The 19,322-nt window shown below is 39.9% G+C and overlaps 1 protein-coding gene across 1 annotated transcript in view; it reads right to left on the bottom strand.

Moving 5' to 3' along the window:
- Nucleotides 1-19,322, bottom strand: part of MGAT4C (MGAT4 family member C) — a 56,561-nt gene that overhangs the window by 35,921 nt on the left and 1,318 nt on the right. Inside the window, 1 exon segment of the mRNA XM_040558171.1 lies at nt 2,950-3,018. Within this exon segment, the coding sequence (XP_040414105.1) occupies nt 2,950-3,018 (69 nt within the window).

Genomic DNA, 19,322 nt, shown 5'->3' with positions numbered 1-19,322 from the left:
TAGTCCTCCTTTTTGTGTTGATGTATTTGTAAAAACTTTTTTTGTTATCTTAACGGCAGTAGCCAGATTGAGCTCCAGATGAGCTTTGGCCTTTCTAATTTTGTCCCTGCACAGCCTCGCAACATCCTTATAGTCCTCCTGAGTAGCCCGCCCTCTTTTCCAAAGATTATAAACCCTCCTTTTTCTCCTAAGCTCGAGCCACAACTCTCTGTTCAGCCAGGCCGGTCTAGTTCTGCGCCGGCTTGTCTTTGGGCACGTGGGGACAGACCGCTCCTGAGCCATTAAGATTTCCTTCTTGAAGAGTGCCCAGCCTTCCTGGACTCCTCTGCCCTTCAGAACCTCCTCCCAAGGGACTCTGCCAACCAGTGTCCTGAACAGCTCAAAGTCAGCCCTCCGGAAGTCCAAGACAGCGGTTTTAATGGTCCCCTTCCTGACTTCGCCAAGAATAGAGAACTGAACCATTTTGTGGTCACTCTGCCCAAGACAGCTCTCGACCACCACATCTCCCACCAGTCCGTCACTGGTTGTGAACAGAAGGTCTAGCGGGGCACCTCCCCTGGTAGGCTCTCTAACCAGCTGCGTCAGGAAGCTATCTTCCACGCTCTCCAGAAACCTCTTAGACTGCTTTCTCTGGGCTGTGTTGTGCTTCCAGGATATGTCTGGGAAGTTGAAGTCCCCCTAGTTTAAAGTTTGAAGTCCCCTAGTTTAAAGCCCTCTCAACGAGCCTTGCCAGCTCCTGGGCTAGGATCCGTTTTCCCCTTGGAGATAGGGACCCGTCTGTGGTCACCAGGCCGGGTGCCGAGTAAAGCACCCCATGGTCAAAAAACCCAGAATTTCTGTGTTGGCACCAGCCTCTGAGCCACGTGTTAATCAGGTGGGCTTTCCGTGTCCTCTCGGTACCCCTCCCTGCCACTGCAGGGATGGACGAAAACACCACCTGTACTCCCGCTCCATCCACTAACCGTCCCAGTCCCCTAAAGTCCCATTTGATAGCCTTCAGGCTTCTCTCTTCATTATCATCACTGCCAGCCTGGACTATCAAAAGAGGGTAGTAGTCAGAGGGGCGGACCAGGTTGGGAAGCTTTCTGGCAACATCCCTGACCCTGGCCCCAGGGAGACAGCAGACTTCCCTACGGGTAGGGTCAGGTCGACAAATAGGGCCCTCTGTTCCCCTGAGAAGGGAGTCACCTACAACGATCACCCTTCTGTCTTTCTTGGTGGAGGCTGTCTTGAGGCATGGAGTCGGCTTCCTCGCCCTAGGCATCCTCCTGGGTAGACTTTCTACCTTGTCCTCATCCACCGGTCTCAAGCTCCAAGGCCTCAAATCTGTTACGTAAGGGCACCTGGGAAGGTGGGGCTGGTGGGGGGGGGCGTTGCCTGCGAGGTCGAGCAGGTACCTGTCTCCATTCCTCCTCAACTCCTAGGTCACCTCCCTCTGCCCGACAGTGACAGGGCAGGGGGTCCACCCCCATTTGGGGTGTCTCACCCCGGTACCTCTCCTTCAAGCCCTGCAGGGAGTCGCTCCACCAGTATATACGTATATACATACATATACATATATATTTCCAATATATATATATTGGAAAGGGAGAGGGCATGATCACTTCCCATTTTCCTCCCTACCCTTCACTCCCAAACATAGTCAAAACCTAAAAGTCTCAGCTTCTTCCACACCACATATTGTAATAATCATGGCAGCTAGCCTGTTAAGGATCCTTTCCCTGTTACGGTACAAGACTACAAGTGAAAATATCATATTCTTTCTCCATTCTTCTTTCCATTCTTCTAGCTTCACGTGAGGAATAACATTCTGCAGAGTAGTGTGATACAAGGTGAAATAAAAGGAAGAGGCAGACTGGCAAACAGGTCTGATTTTGAATAATGAGAGTGTGCAACAAAATTTATAAAGACACTAAACAAACTCACATCATTAAAACAAACAAACAGACAAAACAAAAGAAACCAGCCCTTTATCTGTCCTGGAAAAAAAAAAATATATATATATATATATATATAATAATAATTAATCTGAACAGTCTTTTTTTTTCTTTTTTTTCTTTTTTTTTTTTTCTTTTTTCAGTACATCATTTCTGATGAAGATCACGCAAAAGAAATAGGTTAGACTAAGAAAGCTCTGCCAACAAGATAAACCTATAGTCACAGATACATCTAATTCCCCAAGCTTTCATCGTTAATATTTTATGGTCCTCACTGATGTGCCCAATCTTGAAGAAAAATGTATCTTTCATTTAAGTAGACAGGGCAAAGTAATAGAATTTATTTGTATCAAAAAGAAAAAATAAATAAGTGAAATGCAAAGTACAATAAGGATGTCATGCTGCAAAGTATTCAGTTTACTCACTGTTACTCGAAACACTTACCACTGCTAGCTGTATTTATCTGAATAGCAAAAAAGCATTAGCATACACGTCTTCATTCCCATTAAGATGAAAATATGATGAATGCTATTTGTGGGTGTTTTTAATTGCTACCTAAACACTTCATATTTCTCAGTCATTCTATAAAATAACATCCATTTCCTTTGCTGCAGATTCCTGTAAGATACCACTACTATTTCAAGTTTAACCTATCAACACTTTTGCTTTATCAGTATTAAAGAGAATATAACAGGGAAATGATTCTTTTCCTGCATTCACTGATAAATCTCAATGCAACAAGGTGTGTTTACTTGGGTAAAGACGCTTGAGAAAACTTTACAATTTAAATAGTTTTGCTGGTGGGCGTGCTTGCATTGGTGATATGTGAAAATATAAGAACAGAAGCACTATTCAGTGCTCTATAGTAACTGTATCCGTTATGCTGAGATATAGAATTATAGAATAGTTTAGGTTGGAAGCGACCTGAAAAACCACCTAGTTCCAAGTCCGTGGCCACGGTCAGGGACACCTTCCACTAGACCCGGTTGCTCAAATCCCAATCCAACCTCACCTTAAACACTTCCAGAGATAGTCTTCCAGTTCTCTGGGCAAATTGTTCATTGGAATAACAAGTGTTTGCCTATGGTAAAGAAGAAACAATGAACTTAACGTAGGAAAAAAAAAAAAAAGAAAAAAGAAAGAAAAAAGAAAACAGGTATATCAGTTTTAACTCCATTAACACATGCAAGTTGTATAACATTGACCATGAACAACTCTGCTTGTAATATAGTGATATATATGATTCAGAGAACTGCAGAAAAACTCTTAGAGCACATTGCTTGTTTGTCCTGCCTAGGCTGTGAAGTCTGACTCAGATCTCAAATATGCAATTTGCAGCCCAGAGCAAGAAATAGTGGAAACCTTATCAGATGGAAATAAGCCACAAAAACAGATACTGAGGTTTCTGATATAGCTCTAAAATCCATCACCTACATCTGAGGATTGTTTAGCTTTCTCATCATCATGTCTGTTTAGTATAGTATATTGGTGTGATGTAGAAATTTTCCTAGATATTAAAAGTCTAAAGACCAACATTCTCTGGGATGCTTATATGTAGATATGCAAGGTGATTGCAGCCAACTCTCTTTACCTTTTCTGTCTTACTGAGCTACAGCATTATCATGGTATGACAGAAATGATGGTTGGGAGCACTACCTATGAATGTCATATAGGTCACTTCCTGCTCAAAATGGGACTATAACCAACCCCAGAAAAGGCCAGCTGTGGCTTTGTCTAGACAAGGCTTGAAAATCTCCAAGTCTATTCTGCAGCTTTTCTAGTGGATTTTTTTTTTCCCTAATGTCTAATTTGAATGTCCAGCTGTGATCTCTGACATTAATAAAGAGCTAAAACTACCATTATGTTAGCCACCCAGCATTAAATGTGGAAATTAAAGGAGGGAGAATAAAACTACTTACAACAGTCAATTTGTGTCACCAGATACAGGAACTAAAACATTAGTGCAAAGTCCTCTTGCAACAGCTCATAAGTAAGACATGAAAACTCTCCCAGCAGAATGCTTTACCATTTAGGCTGCTCAGGGAACTAGCTAGCAAGGTCCCCTGGGAAACTGCTTTTGAAGGCGTTGGAGTCCATCAGTGCTGGTCAGCCTTTAAGCACTGCCTCCTAAAAGCATAGGATCGGGCAATTCCAAAAAAGACTGAAATTCTGGAAACTGAAAATGCTCTTTTAATTTATTGTCTATATAATTGTCTAATATATATATATATTAATTATTATTAATTATTAATTATTATATATAAATCATATATATAATATATATAATATATATAATATATATATGATATATATGATATATATATAATATATGTCTAATATAATATATTGTCTAATAACCTATAACTGGGCAAAGACATAGAATAAAATACAACTTATATAAAAGACTAATGACTTCCTTTTTAAAATGTCATCAGTCTCTACAGTAGGTGTTGAAACTTGCATGTTGTAGTTTTGATTGAAAGAGAGACAGAACAGCAATATTGGTCAGACTCAGAATAGAAAGAGTTTTGTATTAGTCCTTAGACCTATTTGCCTAAAATTCTTTCACTTACAAACATTAGGCCCTTTGACAAAACTGATTAAATCATCAGTTTTACATTATTACTCCAGAAATAAAGTAAATCAGCTTGGTAAGAAATATATACTTTGTGTTCTTTTACACCACTTTCTGTTAAACTCCTAAGTTATGAATGTATTCAAAACATTCATTTTGTGATGCCTGAGACAGCTAGTCATTTAATGAATCTCTTGACCAAGGAATACATTCAGCAAAATGTGAACTCATTACTGGCTACAGATGAGCTACCTTTTCAGGCCTGATTAAGTTTTAAATAAAAGCATCTATAGGGAGGTTCACTGCATTTTTTCTCAATCTATATTTATAGTCAATTCATGTCACCTCTAAAAATATCTATTTTCCCAACTCAGCAAAGCCCTAGCTCAAAATTCCTAGATCGTGTCTCTTATATAAGACACCCTCTTCGAGACATTTGTACCAAATCTTTTTCTCTCACATCCTGGAATGTGCCCTTTCATTATGCTCCTTTCATCACAGTTATGAGTACTCCTTTCTCCAGAAAGACTTTGGAAAACTGATCTTTGTTTTTTAGTTAGATTCCTATGCAATATCAGACAGTTTGAGCTACAGTTGGGTCTGAAGTAGTTTCTCATATTTTGTCAACATCTCTGATCCCAGCATTCAGTGATTTACACTTATGTAGAAAACAGACAAATGAGCCAAAGTGCAACCCATTTCCTCATTGCCTTTCATGTTTATAAAGCTAGAGTTCAAGTATTTATATCCTACAGGAGTAGATTTTACAACCCTGAAACATAGGTCTCAGGGAGAGACGTAGTGTCCTTTTGTGTCAACATCCAGCTATATCCTATACCTAGAACTGAGTTCCAGGGTGAAGACTCAAGCTATGAAGACTTTCACTAAAATATGCTTTTAGAGTACTTTCAAATATAAATTCAGAGAAGCTCAGAAAAGCCATAAATCCTCATCTACACACTTTGCACATAGTTTATATTGTACTGATTCATATTAGGTCAAACATTAAAGTGTTAATTTATACCAATATTCTTAAGCAACCTACAGAATCATGTATTATCTTTGGAAATATTTCACATAATGAAAACCATGTAGACTCTTATAGTTCCCAAATGACTTTTAGTGAGCAGCGTAACCAACTAGCAACTTTTCACTAATTCCTAGGAAGTGTATTTATGTTTATGTATATAAAGACAAAATTCTAAATGATTACTGATTATAGATGGAAATCACTACCATTGTAGGATAAATTTATTTTTAAAATTACCAAAGTCAGAAAACTAATGAAAGTAAAGTTATGGTTGTAAGTTAAATGTTATTTCATTGTTAGTGAAAAATCACCGAGACCTTTTTTTTTTTTTTTTTTTTTTCCTCTAAGAATTTTTATTTGCAGCACAAAGTTTCATTTTAGGAAATTTGAGTGGTCCATTTTGGTTTACATTTAAAGCCAAGAACTAAGCAATTGATGGAAAAGATGGTAATATAACCTAAAAATCTGTAGTCTTAACTAGTAAAAAAATGAAGGGTTATTGATCACTTTCTCTAAGGGAAAGGAGGAGGGGTCATTTTTTTTATATCCTCTGAAAAACTCATATATGTTTACATTAAGGAAGATATATTTGACTCTTAAAAACTGAATATTTTCATTTGGTAGGTAATCTTTCAGTATAAATGCAGTAAAATGCAAGAACTAGTACCTGACTCAGGAAAACTGAGTTTAACAATTGGCATCGCTTACAGACTATGTCAGCCCAGTCAAGACATTTTACTCTGTTTCCCAGTTTCAGGGTAATCAGTGCTTTAAACAATCTCCTGCACCGTTAATCTAATGCTTTACAACTGTATAGCAAATCCAAAAGAGTCCATAAGCTAGTTCACATTCCTCCATCCACTGTAGGTCAGAAAACATGCCTACAGTTTTACAGCAAACTTAGATCTACAGAGCTAAAGTCACAAAATGGGAATAAATATTTCCTCAAAAGGAAGCAAGGGAGATCACTGTTCACCATATTACATCCCTGCAAAATAATAAAAAAAAATAAAAAAATATTAGAACAAATGCTCAGGTATTACCAGGAAGTCAGCTGCACCTCAAATTACAGAGAAAACAACACAAACAAAAAAAGGTACCAACTGCTACAGGTATAACTTTGGAATTTTTTTTTTCTTTATGCATATCTAGATATCAGCCTTACTCTGTACAAGTAAGAAGCTTCAAAGAAGCTATGGAGTAGTTTAGTTTCACAAGAAACACCTACTAGGCATCAAACTTATTCCAGCCAATTTTCAATGCATCAGATGAATGCAAAAATTAAAATGAAAAAGTCTCATTACATTTTCCCTTCAGAGGAAGGAGGGAGAAAATTCTTTCTAGAACCACATTCATTCATTCAAAACATGAGCTTTTGTCTTTGTTAAACATTTTTGATAGATGAGTGACTGTTATCAGCTGTAAAATGGGGTTCAGAGCTCTGTGAGCAAAGGGAAACTCAAAGACCCTCGGGGGAATTATTTGTGTTCTCTCTCATAGGTTACAGCAGTTATGGCAGAAAGCAAACACTTAACCTAACCCTGAGGCATTCTCCACTATTTCTGAATTTGACATAGGTGCTCAGAAGTAATTTGTTGCCAACATCTTCAGAAATAACCCTCAAGAAACCCATTAGAGCCTTTTCAGGTAGATGCAACAGCATGAAAAAGCATTCAATTTTCAAGTTTATAGAAGTTTTTGTCTAAAAAAATGAAAGGGTCATTATCTTTTAGAGTTACGGGGGGAATTAGTAGGCCATAATCAAACTGACACGTACTAGCTAGACTGTTTCCTTCCCTTCCTCTTGCCTCACCTCGCCTCACCTCACCTCACCTTGCCTTGCCTTTCAAGATATTTTGTACTTTAAAGATATTAATTTAAAGATTTATTTTTGAAACAAATTGTGATACAGCTAAATATATACATATGTATATATTATTGCACTACATTGTGCATAGACATATGCATTACATATATGCATTTATATTTGCCAAAAAAAAAAAAAAGGCTGAATGACTGAATGCAAGTTAAAAAAACAAAACAAAAAACAACAAACTATTTTCAGTGTTTTCTAAGTTATTTTTTATGAGAAATATCCTGCATTAATAGTTTTCAAATATTTTCTTAGTGAAAAGAGATAAAATTGCAATCAAAACTAGCACATTAAAAGAATTGAGCAAATGATACATAATATAAAACTTCAATACATAATTGTCCAGACTTCTTACCAAGAAAATTGAGATGGACTGTGATCTTTTGGATAGCCTTAGTCACTAACATTACCACCTGACTTCTCTGTACATTTCGTCTTTCCTATGAAATAGTAATGTAGTTCAACAAAATGCATACAAACAATACTTTTAAACATCTCAGTGAGAGACTACCAACAAAGCAGAAGAACCATGCATAATTTATCTGTCATAATCTTTAGTTAATACATTGGACAATGTTCTAAATAGTGTGATTTTTAAAAACAATAAAGATCTCTCACAGAAATATTAACTGCATGTTATATTGGAAGAATGCAAAAAAAAAAAAAAAATCCCTAAGATATCTACAGGGACTATGTTGTAATCCATTTTCTTGTGTTGGTATTGTTTCCCTGGGCTATTCTAACCGGCCTGCTGTACCAAGGCACAGAATTATGAACAAAATCTTCTTATGATGAAAGATTTTTTTTCCTCTAGGTGTTGCATTTATTTTAAATTTGCCCTATACACAAGCTGCACTACTTAGCTAATTTCTACACAACAGAGACAGTTTTGAAGTCGCGTATTGATCCAATCTTTACTGATGAAACTGTCCTTATTCCCTTCATCCCCATCACTAAAGCCTGATAACCTCTCACTTGCGTATTGTTGGAAGTTGTTTTGAAAGAAAGAAAATGAAAGTATTTATCTGTCTGTCAACAGTCTACTTCGAGTCTAATTCAGCTCCATAGGGTTCTGTTTGGGGTGAAGGGTTTATTTCTACCTCTTTTTCACACAGAGTCCCTATGGCAACAGACATTTCTTGTCACTGGACCTGCAATGTGTTTTCGTAGTCTGCCAAGACTCTAGTTTCACATGGGAACATTCAGTGATTCTGGCAAGGAGCCTTGAAGGAATGGGTATGGATAAGAAAAGAAAAGGGGAAAAGTTTTTTTTTTATTTTTTTTTTTTTTTTTTAACATGTATTACGGAACTCTACTGAATCTTAATGGAGTACCACAGGAGAAAATGAAGGCACTGTATCACAAAGGTATGTCACTCATCAAACAAAAGTCAAATCACAACATTTTGGCAACTGCATGAAGAAAATTTTATGAGAATTATCTGTAGTAGGAAACACTAGGCATTAAAATATATATATATATATTTTTTTTTCTTGACTATGGAACAGTGCAGTCATGAAGACAACCTTTAGCTAATATTGAATCAGAAGATGAATACATTCAGTTCAGCAGTGGGCCATATACATATGTACATGCATATATAGCTATAATACTTTTAGAAACTTATGACTTCTTACTACATATACTCATATTGAAATATATCTACTGTAGTATTTAGTTTCCTTTTTTTCAAGTTGTTCTGTGTTCAGTATTATTCATTTTGTGTAGGGTGATTTAATCCAAGAAAACTGTTATAATGTTGTAAGTGGATTTCACTTAAACACTCAGTGAAAATTAAAAGAATACTTTTAATAAGAAATAAGAATTGAATAAATAATAATAAATAATAAATAAATAAGAAGAAATAAGAAAAAAAAGAAATAAATAAGAAATAAGAATTGGAATGCAACCTTGAATGTTCTAAAATTCTGGAATGATCAATGGCTTCAATGCAACGCTCAGTACTTGAGGAAAGAAAAGAAAGATAAGACACTACTTAATAATGGTATAAACTTGGAACTAAAAAGTAGTAGTGGACAAGTGAAGATTTGGAGAAAAAAAAAAAAAAAGACTTAAATTTTGAGCAAACAGAGTTCAGATGCCACAAGCAAGGTAAAGACTGAAGGGAATGATTGACAAACCTATAAAAAAATGAGTGCTGCAGAACAAGCTCTCCAGAAAAAAGCAAGAGGAAAAACAAATAAAAGGAATTTTTTGTTTTGATTAGATTCTCTGCATCTAGAAGACAGATAATGGACACACAAGGAAGTAAAATAATCCAATTTCTTACTATTACACACACAATTACATTAAAAGATCGGTACTAGTATTGAAAGGCAAGCAATCAAAAATTAGGAAATACCTCAATCGTCTATTCCTATTCACTCTCAGCTTTGCCCCTGGGACATAGTTAATATGATAGTAATATAGTCACACATTATTTTGTCTCAGTTTATCCTAAGGGAACACTGAACTGCTCTTTAATTCCATAATTGGTGAACAAGAAGCCAAGCTGTTCTGCTGCAGATACGAAGGCTAAGTGATTCCCACGAGGAAAAATGAGCATGTTTTTCTGAAGTGTAATGCACATTTATTTCAGTCATGAAACAGGAGCAAACTATAGGGTTAGCAAAATAGTACTATTGCTCCATCTGCTCAATACTTGCTTCTGGTTTGATAGTGTCATGCCTGAAAATGCCTTACCAAAATTTAGAGGAAGAACAGTTTAATTTTGTAAGACAGACTTCTTGATTGCTAAAGTTGTTTAGCCATCTATCTTGAATTTAAAGTAGTAAAAAAAAGTAAAAGGTATGTCAGAACATTAGCCCACACCATCACGTTCCTTAAATATTAAGAATAATGCAGTTTAGTTTTAACTTAGTACAGCTATTCAAAATTAAATATATGAAGACAATCAACAACCTTCTTATAAATTCTTGATGCTGAGCACACCTAAATGCAAATAAAGTCAACAGTCTATGCAAATGATCAGAAAGTCTTAATACCTTTTCCTTAGTTTTCATACATCTTTATACTGAATTAAAAACAATATTAAAATTTTATTAAAGAGTTTTTCAAGTACTGTTGTATGTGGTTTAGAAAAATCTCATTTTTGAAGATTGAATTAAACTTTTTTTTCCCATTCCAAAGATACTTGGAACATACAACAACTGAAATAACCCCAATTTTCATTCTTACAGGCCCATGTAATTGTCCAGTGAAATCCAATCACATCTGAATAGACATGAAGACATGTTTTAATATTACCTCAAGACATATACCTCAAAAAATATTAATATTACCGCAAACCATGTTATCTGGAGTAAAGAAAGAAAAATATTTCATTTTACATCTATTACATCATAAAAAGAGGTGATGATAACCTATCAAATATAAGATTTTGCATGAGGGAATAATAGTAAGATATAGTTTTGCCCCCAGATTCTGCAGATATATCGACCTCAGTAGTGGGAACAATTGCTGAGAGTTGAGAGCAGGGTTTATTTGTATTTTACAGTTTATAGATAGATCCAAATCAGCAGAAGAAAGAACGATAGTTATGAACATAGGAAAATATTTTAAAATATCCTTCCTGTAAAGCTGAAACTTCATTTACAAAATAAGTTTCATTAGATGCTGATACAATCACACCTCAGCATCTAGAACCTACTAGTGCTAGCAGTAGTGTCATTAGCTGGTATTAATGTCATATAAGAGCTAATAAAACAAGCACCATAGCTGTTCCTGGAAACAGGAACAGAATGTTCAGTATATTCTTAAAATGCAAATAACTTTGTAAGGGAAGAGGGAGGTGTCATGGAAGTCAAGACATATGTAAAATACAGAATAGAGCTTTCACAAGAATTATGTGTCTGTAATAAATTTAACTAGGATGTAAATTAGAAGAAGGTAAAGATCTAGAACAATTTTCTAATATCTGCTAAAGGATTTAAAAAAAAAAAAAAAAAAGCTATTCGACAGAGACAGATCAGTTTAAAATAGTAGAATCATAGAATCATAGAATCATGGAATATCCCAAGTTGGAAGGGACCCATAAGGGTCATCAAGTCCAACTCCTGGCACCACACAGGTCTACCCAAAAATTCAGACCATATGACTGAAAGCACAGTCCAAATCCTTCTTAAACGCCGACAGGCTTGGTGCCATGACTACAGTCCTGGGGAGCCTATTCCAGTGCGCGACAACCCTCTCAGTGAAGAACCCCTTCCTGATAGCCAGCCTGAACCTCCCCTGTCGCAGCTTGACACCATTCCCTCAGGCCCTACCACTGGACACTAAAGAGAATAGATCGGTGCCTGCCCCTCTGCTCCCCTTCGAGAGGAAGCTGTAGACCGTGATGAGGTCTCCCCTCAGCTTCCTCTTTTCCAGGCTGAACAGGCCAAGTGACCTTAGCCACTCCTCATACGTTTTCCCCTCTAGGCCCTTCACCATCTTAGTAGCCTTCCTCTGGACACTCTCCAATACTTCCACAACCTTTTTGTACTGTGGTGCCCAGAACTGCACACAGTACTCGAGGTGAGGCTGCACCAGCGCAGAGTAGAGCGGAACAATCACTTCCTTGACCGACTAGCAATGCCATGCTTGATTCACCCCAGGATACAGTTGGCCCTCCTGGCTGCCAGGGCACCCTGCTGGCTCATATTCAACTTGCTACCAACCACAGCCCCCAGATCCCTCTCTGCATGGCTGCTCTCCAGCATCTCGTCACCCAGTCTACATACAGCCAGGGTTGCCCCATCCCAGGTGCAAGACCCAGCACTTGCTCTTGTTAAACTTCATGCGGTTGGTGATTGCTCAGCTCTCCAATCTGTCCAGATCTCTCTGCAAGGCCTTTCCACCTTCAATAGAGTCAACAACTCCTCCCAGTTTAGTATCATCAGCAAACTTACTCAAAACACGTTCTAGTCTTACATCCAAATTGTTTATGAAAACATTGAAGAGAACTGGGGGGGGGGGGGGCCGTAAAATGGAGCCCTGGGGGACCCCACTGGTGATCAGCTGCCAGCCTGATGCGGTCCCATTTACCATAACCCTTTCAGCCCCACCCAACAGCCAGTTATTCACCCATCATCTGATTTTTTGGTCCAGCTGGACATTTTGTCAAGTAGGATCCTATGGGAAACCGTGTCAAAAGCTTTGCTGAAATCCAAAAAGATCACATCAGCTGATTTCCCTTGATCGACTAGATGGGTGATCTTATCATAAAAGGAAATCAAGTTACTCAAACAGGACCTACCCCTCGTGAACCCCTGTTGGCTGAGACCAATGACTGCATGGTGACCCAGGTGTGCTTCAATAACTTCAAGGATAATCTCCATAACTTTACCAGGCACTGATGTGAGACTGACAGGCTTGTAATTGCTAGGGTCTTCTTTCTTACCCTTCTTGAAAATTGGTACAACATTTGCCAGCTTCCAGTCAACTGGGACCTCTTCAGATTCCCAAGACCATTGAAAAATAATTGAGAGATTTCCCGGGATGACGTCAGCCAGCTCTCCAAGCACTCTGGAATGAATCCTATCTGGAACCATGGACTTGTATGGATCCAGGTGGAGCAACAAATACCGCACACATTCAGGGTTGGTTGGGAGTTTATCATTGCCACCATCACGGTCCTCCAGCTCAGGGCACCCTGATTCCCAAAGCCCATAATCGGCGTTGAAGACAGAGGCGAAGAAGGCATTAAATGTCTCTGCTTTGCCTATGTCCTTGTCTGTGAGGTGACCTTCCCCATCAAGTAGCAGACCTGTGTTTTCTATGGTCCTCCTTTTTCTATTCACATATTTAAAAAAGACCTTTTTATTGTCTCCCACAGTCCTGGCCAGCTTCAACTCTAATTGGGCTCTGGCCGCACAAACTTTCTCCCTACAAAAGGGAACAGCATCCCTGTAGTCCTTCCACATTGCCTGACCCTGTTTCCAGCAGCCATACACTTTCTTTTTCTGCCTAAGCTCCAGATCCCTGGTCAGCCAAGCAGGCCTTCTGCCCCGCCTGCTTGACTTCTGGTATTTTGGAATTGCCCAATCCTATGTTTTAGGAGGCAGCGCTTAAAGACTGACCAGCACTGATGGATGCCAATGCCGTCAAAAGCAGTTTCCCAGGGGACCTTGCTAACTAGTTCCCTGAGCAGCCTCAAGTCTGCTTTCCCCATATACAGGGCTGAAGTTTTGTTGGCAGTTTTCCTCCTGTCACTAAAAATTTTAAGCTTAATTGCTTCATGGTTGCTATGACCAAGGCAGCCACCAATTGCCACGTCCCCCACAAGAACATCTCTGTTCTCCAGCAACTGATCTAGGAGGGCACCCTTCCCAGTTGGCACGTGCACCAAGAAGTTGTCATTGAGGTGCTTTAGGAACCTCCTGGACCTGCTCGTGTTGGCCGCGTGGTAATTCCAGTTGACGTATGGCAAGTTGAAGTTCCCCATAAGGACAAGGGGAGTTGATCTCGAGGTATTAGTTTCTCAGAGAATAATTGATCAGTGTTGTCATCCTGGCTGGGTGGTCTGTAACAGACTCCCAGAACGACATCCCCTTTACTTGTTTGTCTCTTAATCCTTACCCAGAGGCTCTCAACTTTGCCATTGTCAACTTCAAGCTCCACACAGTCCAGGCCCTCCTTCGCGTACAGCACCCCCCCTCCTCGCCTGCCCTGCGTGTCCCTCCTGAGGAGCCTATAACCATCTACTGTGACACACCAGTCATAGGACTCATCCCACCAGGTTTCGCTTATGCCGATGATATTGCAGCTGCGGGACTGGGCCAAGACTTCTAGCTCATCCATTTTATTTCTCATACTGCTTGTGTTTGTGGAGAATCACTTCAAGTGCACCTCATTGCATGCAGCACCTCATGGAGCAGACCAAAGGACCTCACTAGCACACAGTCCCTCTGATTCTAGTGTGCCATCTCTTAGTTTATCACCGGCAGGCCTGGTTTTATCCCTTTCCCCCTTCAACTCTAGTTTAAAGCCCTATCTATCAGCCTCGCTAACTCCTGGGCAAAAATCCTTTTCCCCCTCTGAGAGAGGTGCATCCCATTTGGTGCCAGCAGCCCTGGTGTCACGTAGACCTTCCCATGATCAACAAACCCAAAGTTCTGCCAGTTGCGCCAGTCTCAAAGCCACGTGTTAGTAAGATGAGTCTGCTTGTCAGCATTGATCCCTCCTATCGGAAGGACAGAGGCAAACACAACCTGTGCCCCTGATCCTTTAAGTAGTCGCCCCAAAGCCCTAAACTCCCTTTTGATTGCTCTTGGACTTCTCCTTTCTACTTCGTCATTACCAGCCTGAAAAACCAGTAGCAGGTAGTAGTTGGTGGGCTGTACCAGGCGAGTGACTTTCCTGGCAATCTCTCTTACCCAAGCCCCAGGGAGGCAGTAGACTTCCCTGTGGATTGGGTCTGGATGGCATATCAGGCCCTCTGTCCCTTTCAGAACGGAGTCCCCAGTGACGATAACCCTTCTTTCTTTCTTGACAGAAGATGTTGTGATGTGAGGGGTAGATTGCCTTGCCTTAGGCACCCCTTCCATCTGGGATGGGTTTTCATCTACATCATTGTTTTGACTGTCATGTTCTAGAGCCTCATACCTGTTGTTACACAAGGGTAGACGGGAAGGTTAGGTGGGCAGGGAGGAGGCTCACCTACCACCCCGAGCAGGAACTTGCTTCCATTCTCCCCCCTGGGCCTAGGTCCCCTCCTACTGCCTGGTGGGACGGAGGAAATTTTGTCTTCTGTGTAGAAGGAGACACTTGTGTTGTTGCAGGCTCATGAGTCTGTCTCAGGAAGGGTAGAGTGTGCTTCCACAAGTCAATTTCCCTTTCTGACTCCCTGATGCTCCTTAGCCTACTCACCTCCTCCCGAAGCTCCGCCACCAGACTGAGCAATTCTTCAACCTGGGCACACCTCCCACAGGCATACCCACTGCTGCTGCTGTTGGGCACTGATAGAAGACGCACACCCTGCAGCTCAAGACCTGGACGTCCGCGTGTTTCCCCAAGACCTCTGTCTGGGTAGCCACATCGGTGACTGTGGCTGAAGAGGCTGCAAAAGATGCCGAGGCCATGGTTTTCTGCCTGGTGTATATCATGATGGGGCTCTTCACGAGCAGGTTACAACCACTGTTGGGTAAGACCATTGGAGAAGAGTGGTGAAGGCGCCCTCCCACAGCGCGAACTGCTGTGCAAACTGCCCACCATGCCCTGAGTGACGTGCCACGCCCTGTCTGCCTGTCCTGGTCACTGCACTCCTGGTCACTCGTGCTCCCTGGGGGCTGCCTTTGTGCGGCCGGGGAGGGGGCGCTGCTGGCTCTGCCCACGCCTTGTGAGCCTCCCTTGAGAGGGCTGCTGGTCCGTGGCGGCTCCCTTGGGTGCCTCAGGTGGCCTCGATCCCTAGCTCTGCTGCAGAATGCATCTGGCCCGGAGCCAATCGCCTCGGCGAGTGGCTGTAAAATGGCAATGACATCCAATTTAAATGGCCCGCCGCTGCCACTGCTGGCTCTGCCCATGCCTTGTCAGCCTCCCTCGCGAGGGCTGCCAGGTCCTGGCAGCTCTCTTGGCTGCCTCGAGTGGCTTCCATGATGGAATAAAGCCCTGCTTGCCTCGATCCCCTGCTCAGCTGCAGAACGGGTCTGTCCCAGAACCGATCGCCTCGGCAAGTAGTTGTAAGGCTTGTCAGTTGCAATAGACTGCAGCTAGTGACATGGGAAATTCTTTCCAGTTTGATATTTCAGTTCAGTGAGTGGAAAAAATTCTAAAAAGAAATTATAAAATTATATATATATATATATTTTTTTTTTCTGACTTAAAGTTTGAAGAATCTAAGAACCTGAATATTGATGGTAATTTTTTTTTTTTTTTTTTGTGAAATTACATAATAAAAAATGAGTTTGGAAAGGAAAAGAATATATTAAAAAAAAAAAAAAAACTATACTAAGTCAAATATTTCATTTCTCTTAGGAAGAAATTCGGTAGCAAAAGGAAATAGAAGATGTTGACACTCACTGAAAGGTTCTATATAGAAGACAGCTAATACATTCAGTCCACAGGCAAGAGTAAAGAAACAAAGAGGTATATCTTACTGCTTCAGTGGCAATTTGGTGACACTGAAGTCAAAAAAAGTCATTCATAAATGACCGACAATATATTACTAAAGATGAGTATAAGAAAATAGAGCAAGTATGCAGGTACATAGTAAGAAAGGTTAGGGAGTTACAATAATTACATTATTATTTATAGTTATTAGTTATTAGCAATTATTTGTACTAATAGTTATAGTTCTTCAAGAACATTGAAAATATAGAGGCAGAAGATTGTGTTGCAGTAGAGAAAAGGAGAAAAAAAAGATAGTTTAGTACCATCACTTATCAGGGATGGAGAGCTTTCAGAAAGTAGACTACTCTAAACATCTGAAAAAACAGAGGAACATTTCCCCTCCCTTCCCTTCCCTTCCCCTTCCCTTCCCTTCCCTTCCCTTCCCTTCCCTTCCCTTCCCTTCCCTTCCCTTCCCTTCCCTTCCCTTCCCTTCCCTTCCCTTCCCTTCCCTTCCCTTCCCTTCCCTTCCCTTCCCTTCCCTTCCCTTCCCTTCCCTTCCCTTCCCTTCCCTTCCCTTCCCTTCCCTTCCCTTCCCTTCCCTTCCCTTCCCTTCCCTTCCCTTCCCCTCCCTTCCCTTCCCCTTCCCTTCCCTTCCCTTCCCTTCCCTTCCCTTCCCTTCCCTTCCCTTCCCTTCCCTTCCCTTCCCTTCCCTTCCCTTCCCTTCCCTTCCCTTCCCTTCCCTTCCCTTCCCTTCCCTTCCCTTCCCTTCCCTTCCCTTCCCTTCCCTTCCCTTCCCTTCCCTTCCCTTCCCTTCCCTTCCCTTCCCTTCCCTTCCCTTCCCTTCCCTTCCCTTCCCTTCCCTCCCTTCCCTTCCCTCCCTTCCCTTCCCTTCCCTTCCCTTCCCTTCCCTTCCCTTCCCTTCCCTTCCCTTCCCTTCCCTTCCCTTCCCTTCCCTTCCCTTCCCTTCCCTTCCCTTCCCTTCCCTTCCCTTCCCTTCCCTTCCCTTCCCTTCCCTTCCCTTCCCTTCCCTTCCCTTCCCTTCCCTTCCCTTCCCTTCCCAATTGCAGGTCTGGTTAGCAACAAGAACTGACACAAATTGCTAAGAATAGGCCTGAGTTTAGTCATATTAGATCTATTTTGTCTGAGATCCAGTTGCTGAAGTCATATACTAATAAGAGCTGCAAAACTAGAATGACTCAATCAATCATACACGTACGTAAAAGATGAAAAGTTAATGCCACCACTAGTCTTGATTTATATAATAGCTTAGCAGGTAAACATGAGATCTGGGTATAATTTTATTTTCAGTGAGATGCGATTCTTACCCCTTCAGTATATTGTTTGGGAGAGTGTTCCTGCAGTCAAGTACAAAGGTTGTTTTAACACATCACAGTAACTGAAATGAGGCAGTAAAATCACTTAAAAAGGAATCCAGATTCGAACATAAGAACCATTTCTGACAGCTGATGTGATGGTTCCAACTTTATTTTTTTTTTTAAGCCTATTTACATTGTATTGCTTACAACACAGCTTCTCAGATTCAGCACGCAAAGTGGGAAAAGATCCCATATACTTTAAATTGTAATATGACAAAATAACATTCACAATTTTTTGGAGAAAACAAAACAAAACAAAACAAAACAAAACAAACAAACAAACAAAAAAACATCTTTCCATAGCTGTTAAGTTCTTCTTTTGTCAATATGTCCCAGGAACTAGCACTCCAGAAGAAACAGCTCTACTCTGCCAAGTTTTTGTTCTTTCATGCTAAAGACTAGTTTTCAATGTGCTTGGGTTTGGACTGCTCTAGACCTACATGGAGAAGTACAGAACTGCATTTCTATGAAGTTTTTAGGTCAAATTAGGCATGCCTAGTGAGTTTAGACACATGATTAGGTAACCAATAAACAGAAACAAACAAGTGTTTCTTATTTAGTTAGCTGCTGTGTACCTGCAACCTGCTTTAGCTGCTTAAATCCTTTCCTTGAATTTGGATCATAATTATAAACAATAATTATCCATCTATTTATTTATTTATAGTGAATCAATGTAAAAGAGAAACTTTTGTACTGAAAATGTACCCTGTTGCAGATTGTGAGATCACTGGGATTTTTAAAATATTTTGCTACAAAAGAATCATCATAGAAAATTATGCTCTGTATTCTCTGCTTGGGAAAAAAATGCCTTTTCAGTCTGCCTAATTAATTGTAACATGGTAAAGAAGATGAGAATATATTACACAAAGCTTAAATGCTTTCAGCCTCTCTTTTGAAAGATTAACACAGGCATCTCAATATGAGAAAAACAATCCAGGGGGAGACAGGCCCTGAAGAACTCTTGAATACCTAAAAAGACAGGAAATCAATAAGGCTCGTAATTATTGGCACAGAGATTTAATGAAGTGTAAAACTTTGGTGTAACAACAAATTAAAACTCCATTAATGTCTATGGGTGATGAAAGAACAAAAAATGATTCAGAAAAAAAAAAAGTTTTCATTTCTTTCTTTTCCTATACAATACATTCAGATAATCTTTTTTTTTTTTTTTTTTTTTTTTTTTTTTTTTAATGTAAAGAATAGCTGAGAAAGACTTTAAATGGTAATTTTCATGGGAACTTAAGACTTATTGTAAAGCAGACCTAAGCACTTTTTAATACTTCCCAGATGGATATAGTATTTTAAACTGGTAACAAGTTCCACTGAAAAGACTTAGAAATTAATATGAAACATTCTACAGGGAGGTTAATTGGGTTCGTTTCTTGAAAGTGTGTTCTAAATTAGCTTTTTTTTTTTTTTTTTTTTTTTTTTTTTTTTTTTGTTCTAGACAGACAGAATAAAAGTTCTTTGAAGCCATTGCCAT

This window comes from Cygnus olor, chromosome 1 (assembly GCF_009769625.2).
Source record: "Cygnus olor isolate bCygOlo1 chromosome 1, bCygOlo1.pri.v2, whole genome shotgun sequence".
In the NCBI taxonomy this organism is placed as follows: Eukaryota; Metazoa; Chordata; class Aves; order Anseriformes; family Anatidae; genus Cygnus; species Cygnus olor.
Note: the sequence above shows the minus strand (reverse complement) of the source record. Positions and strands in the feature narration are given on the sequence as shown.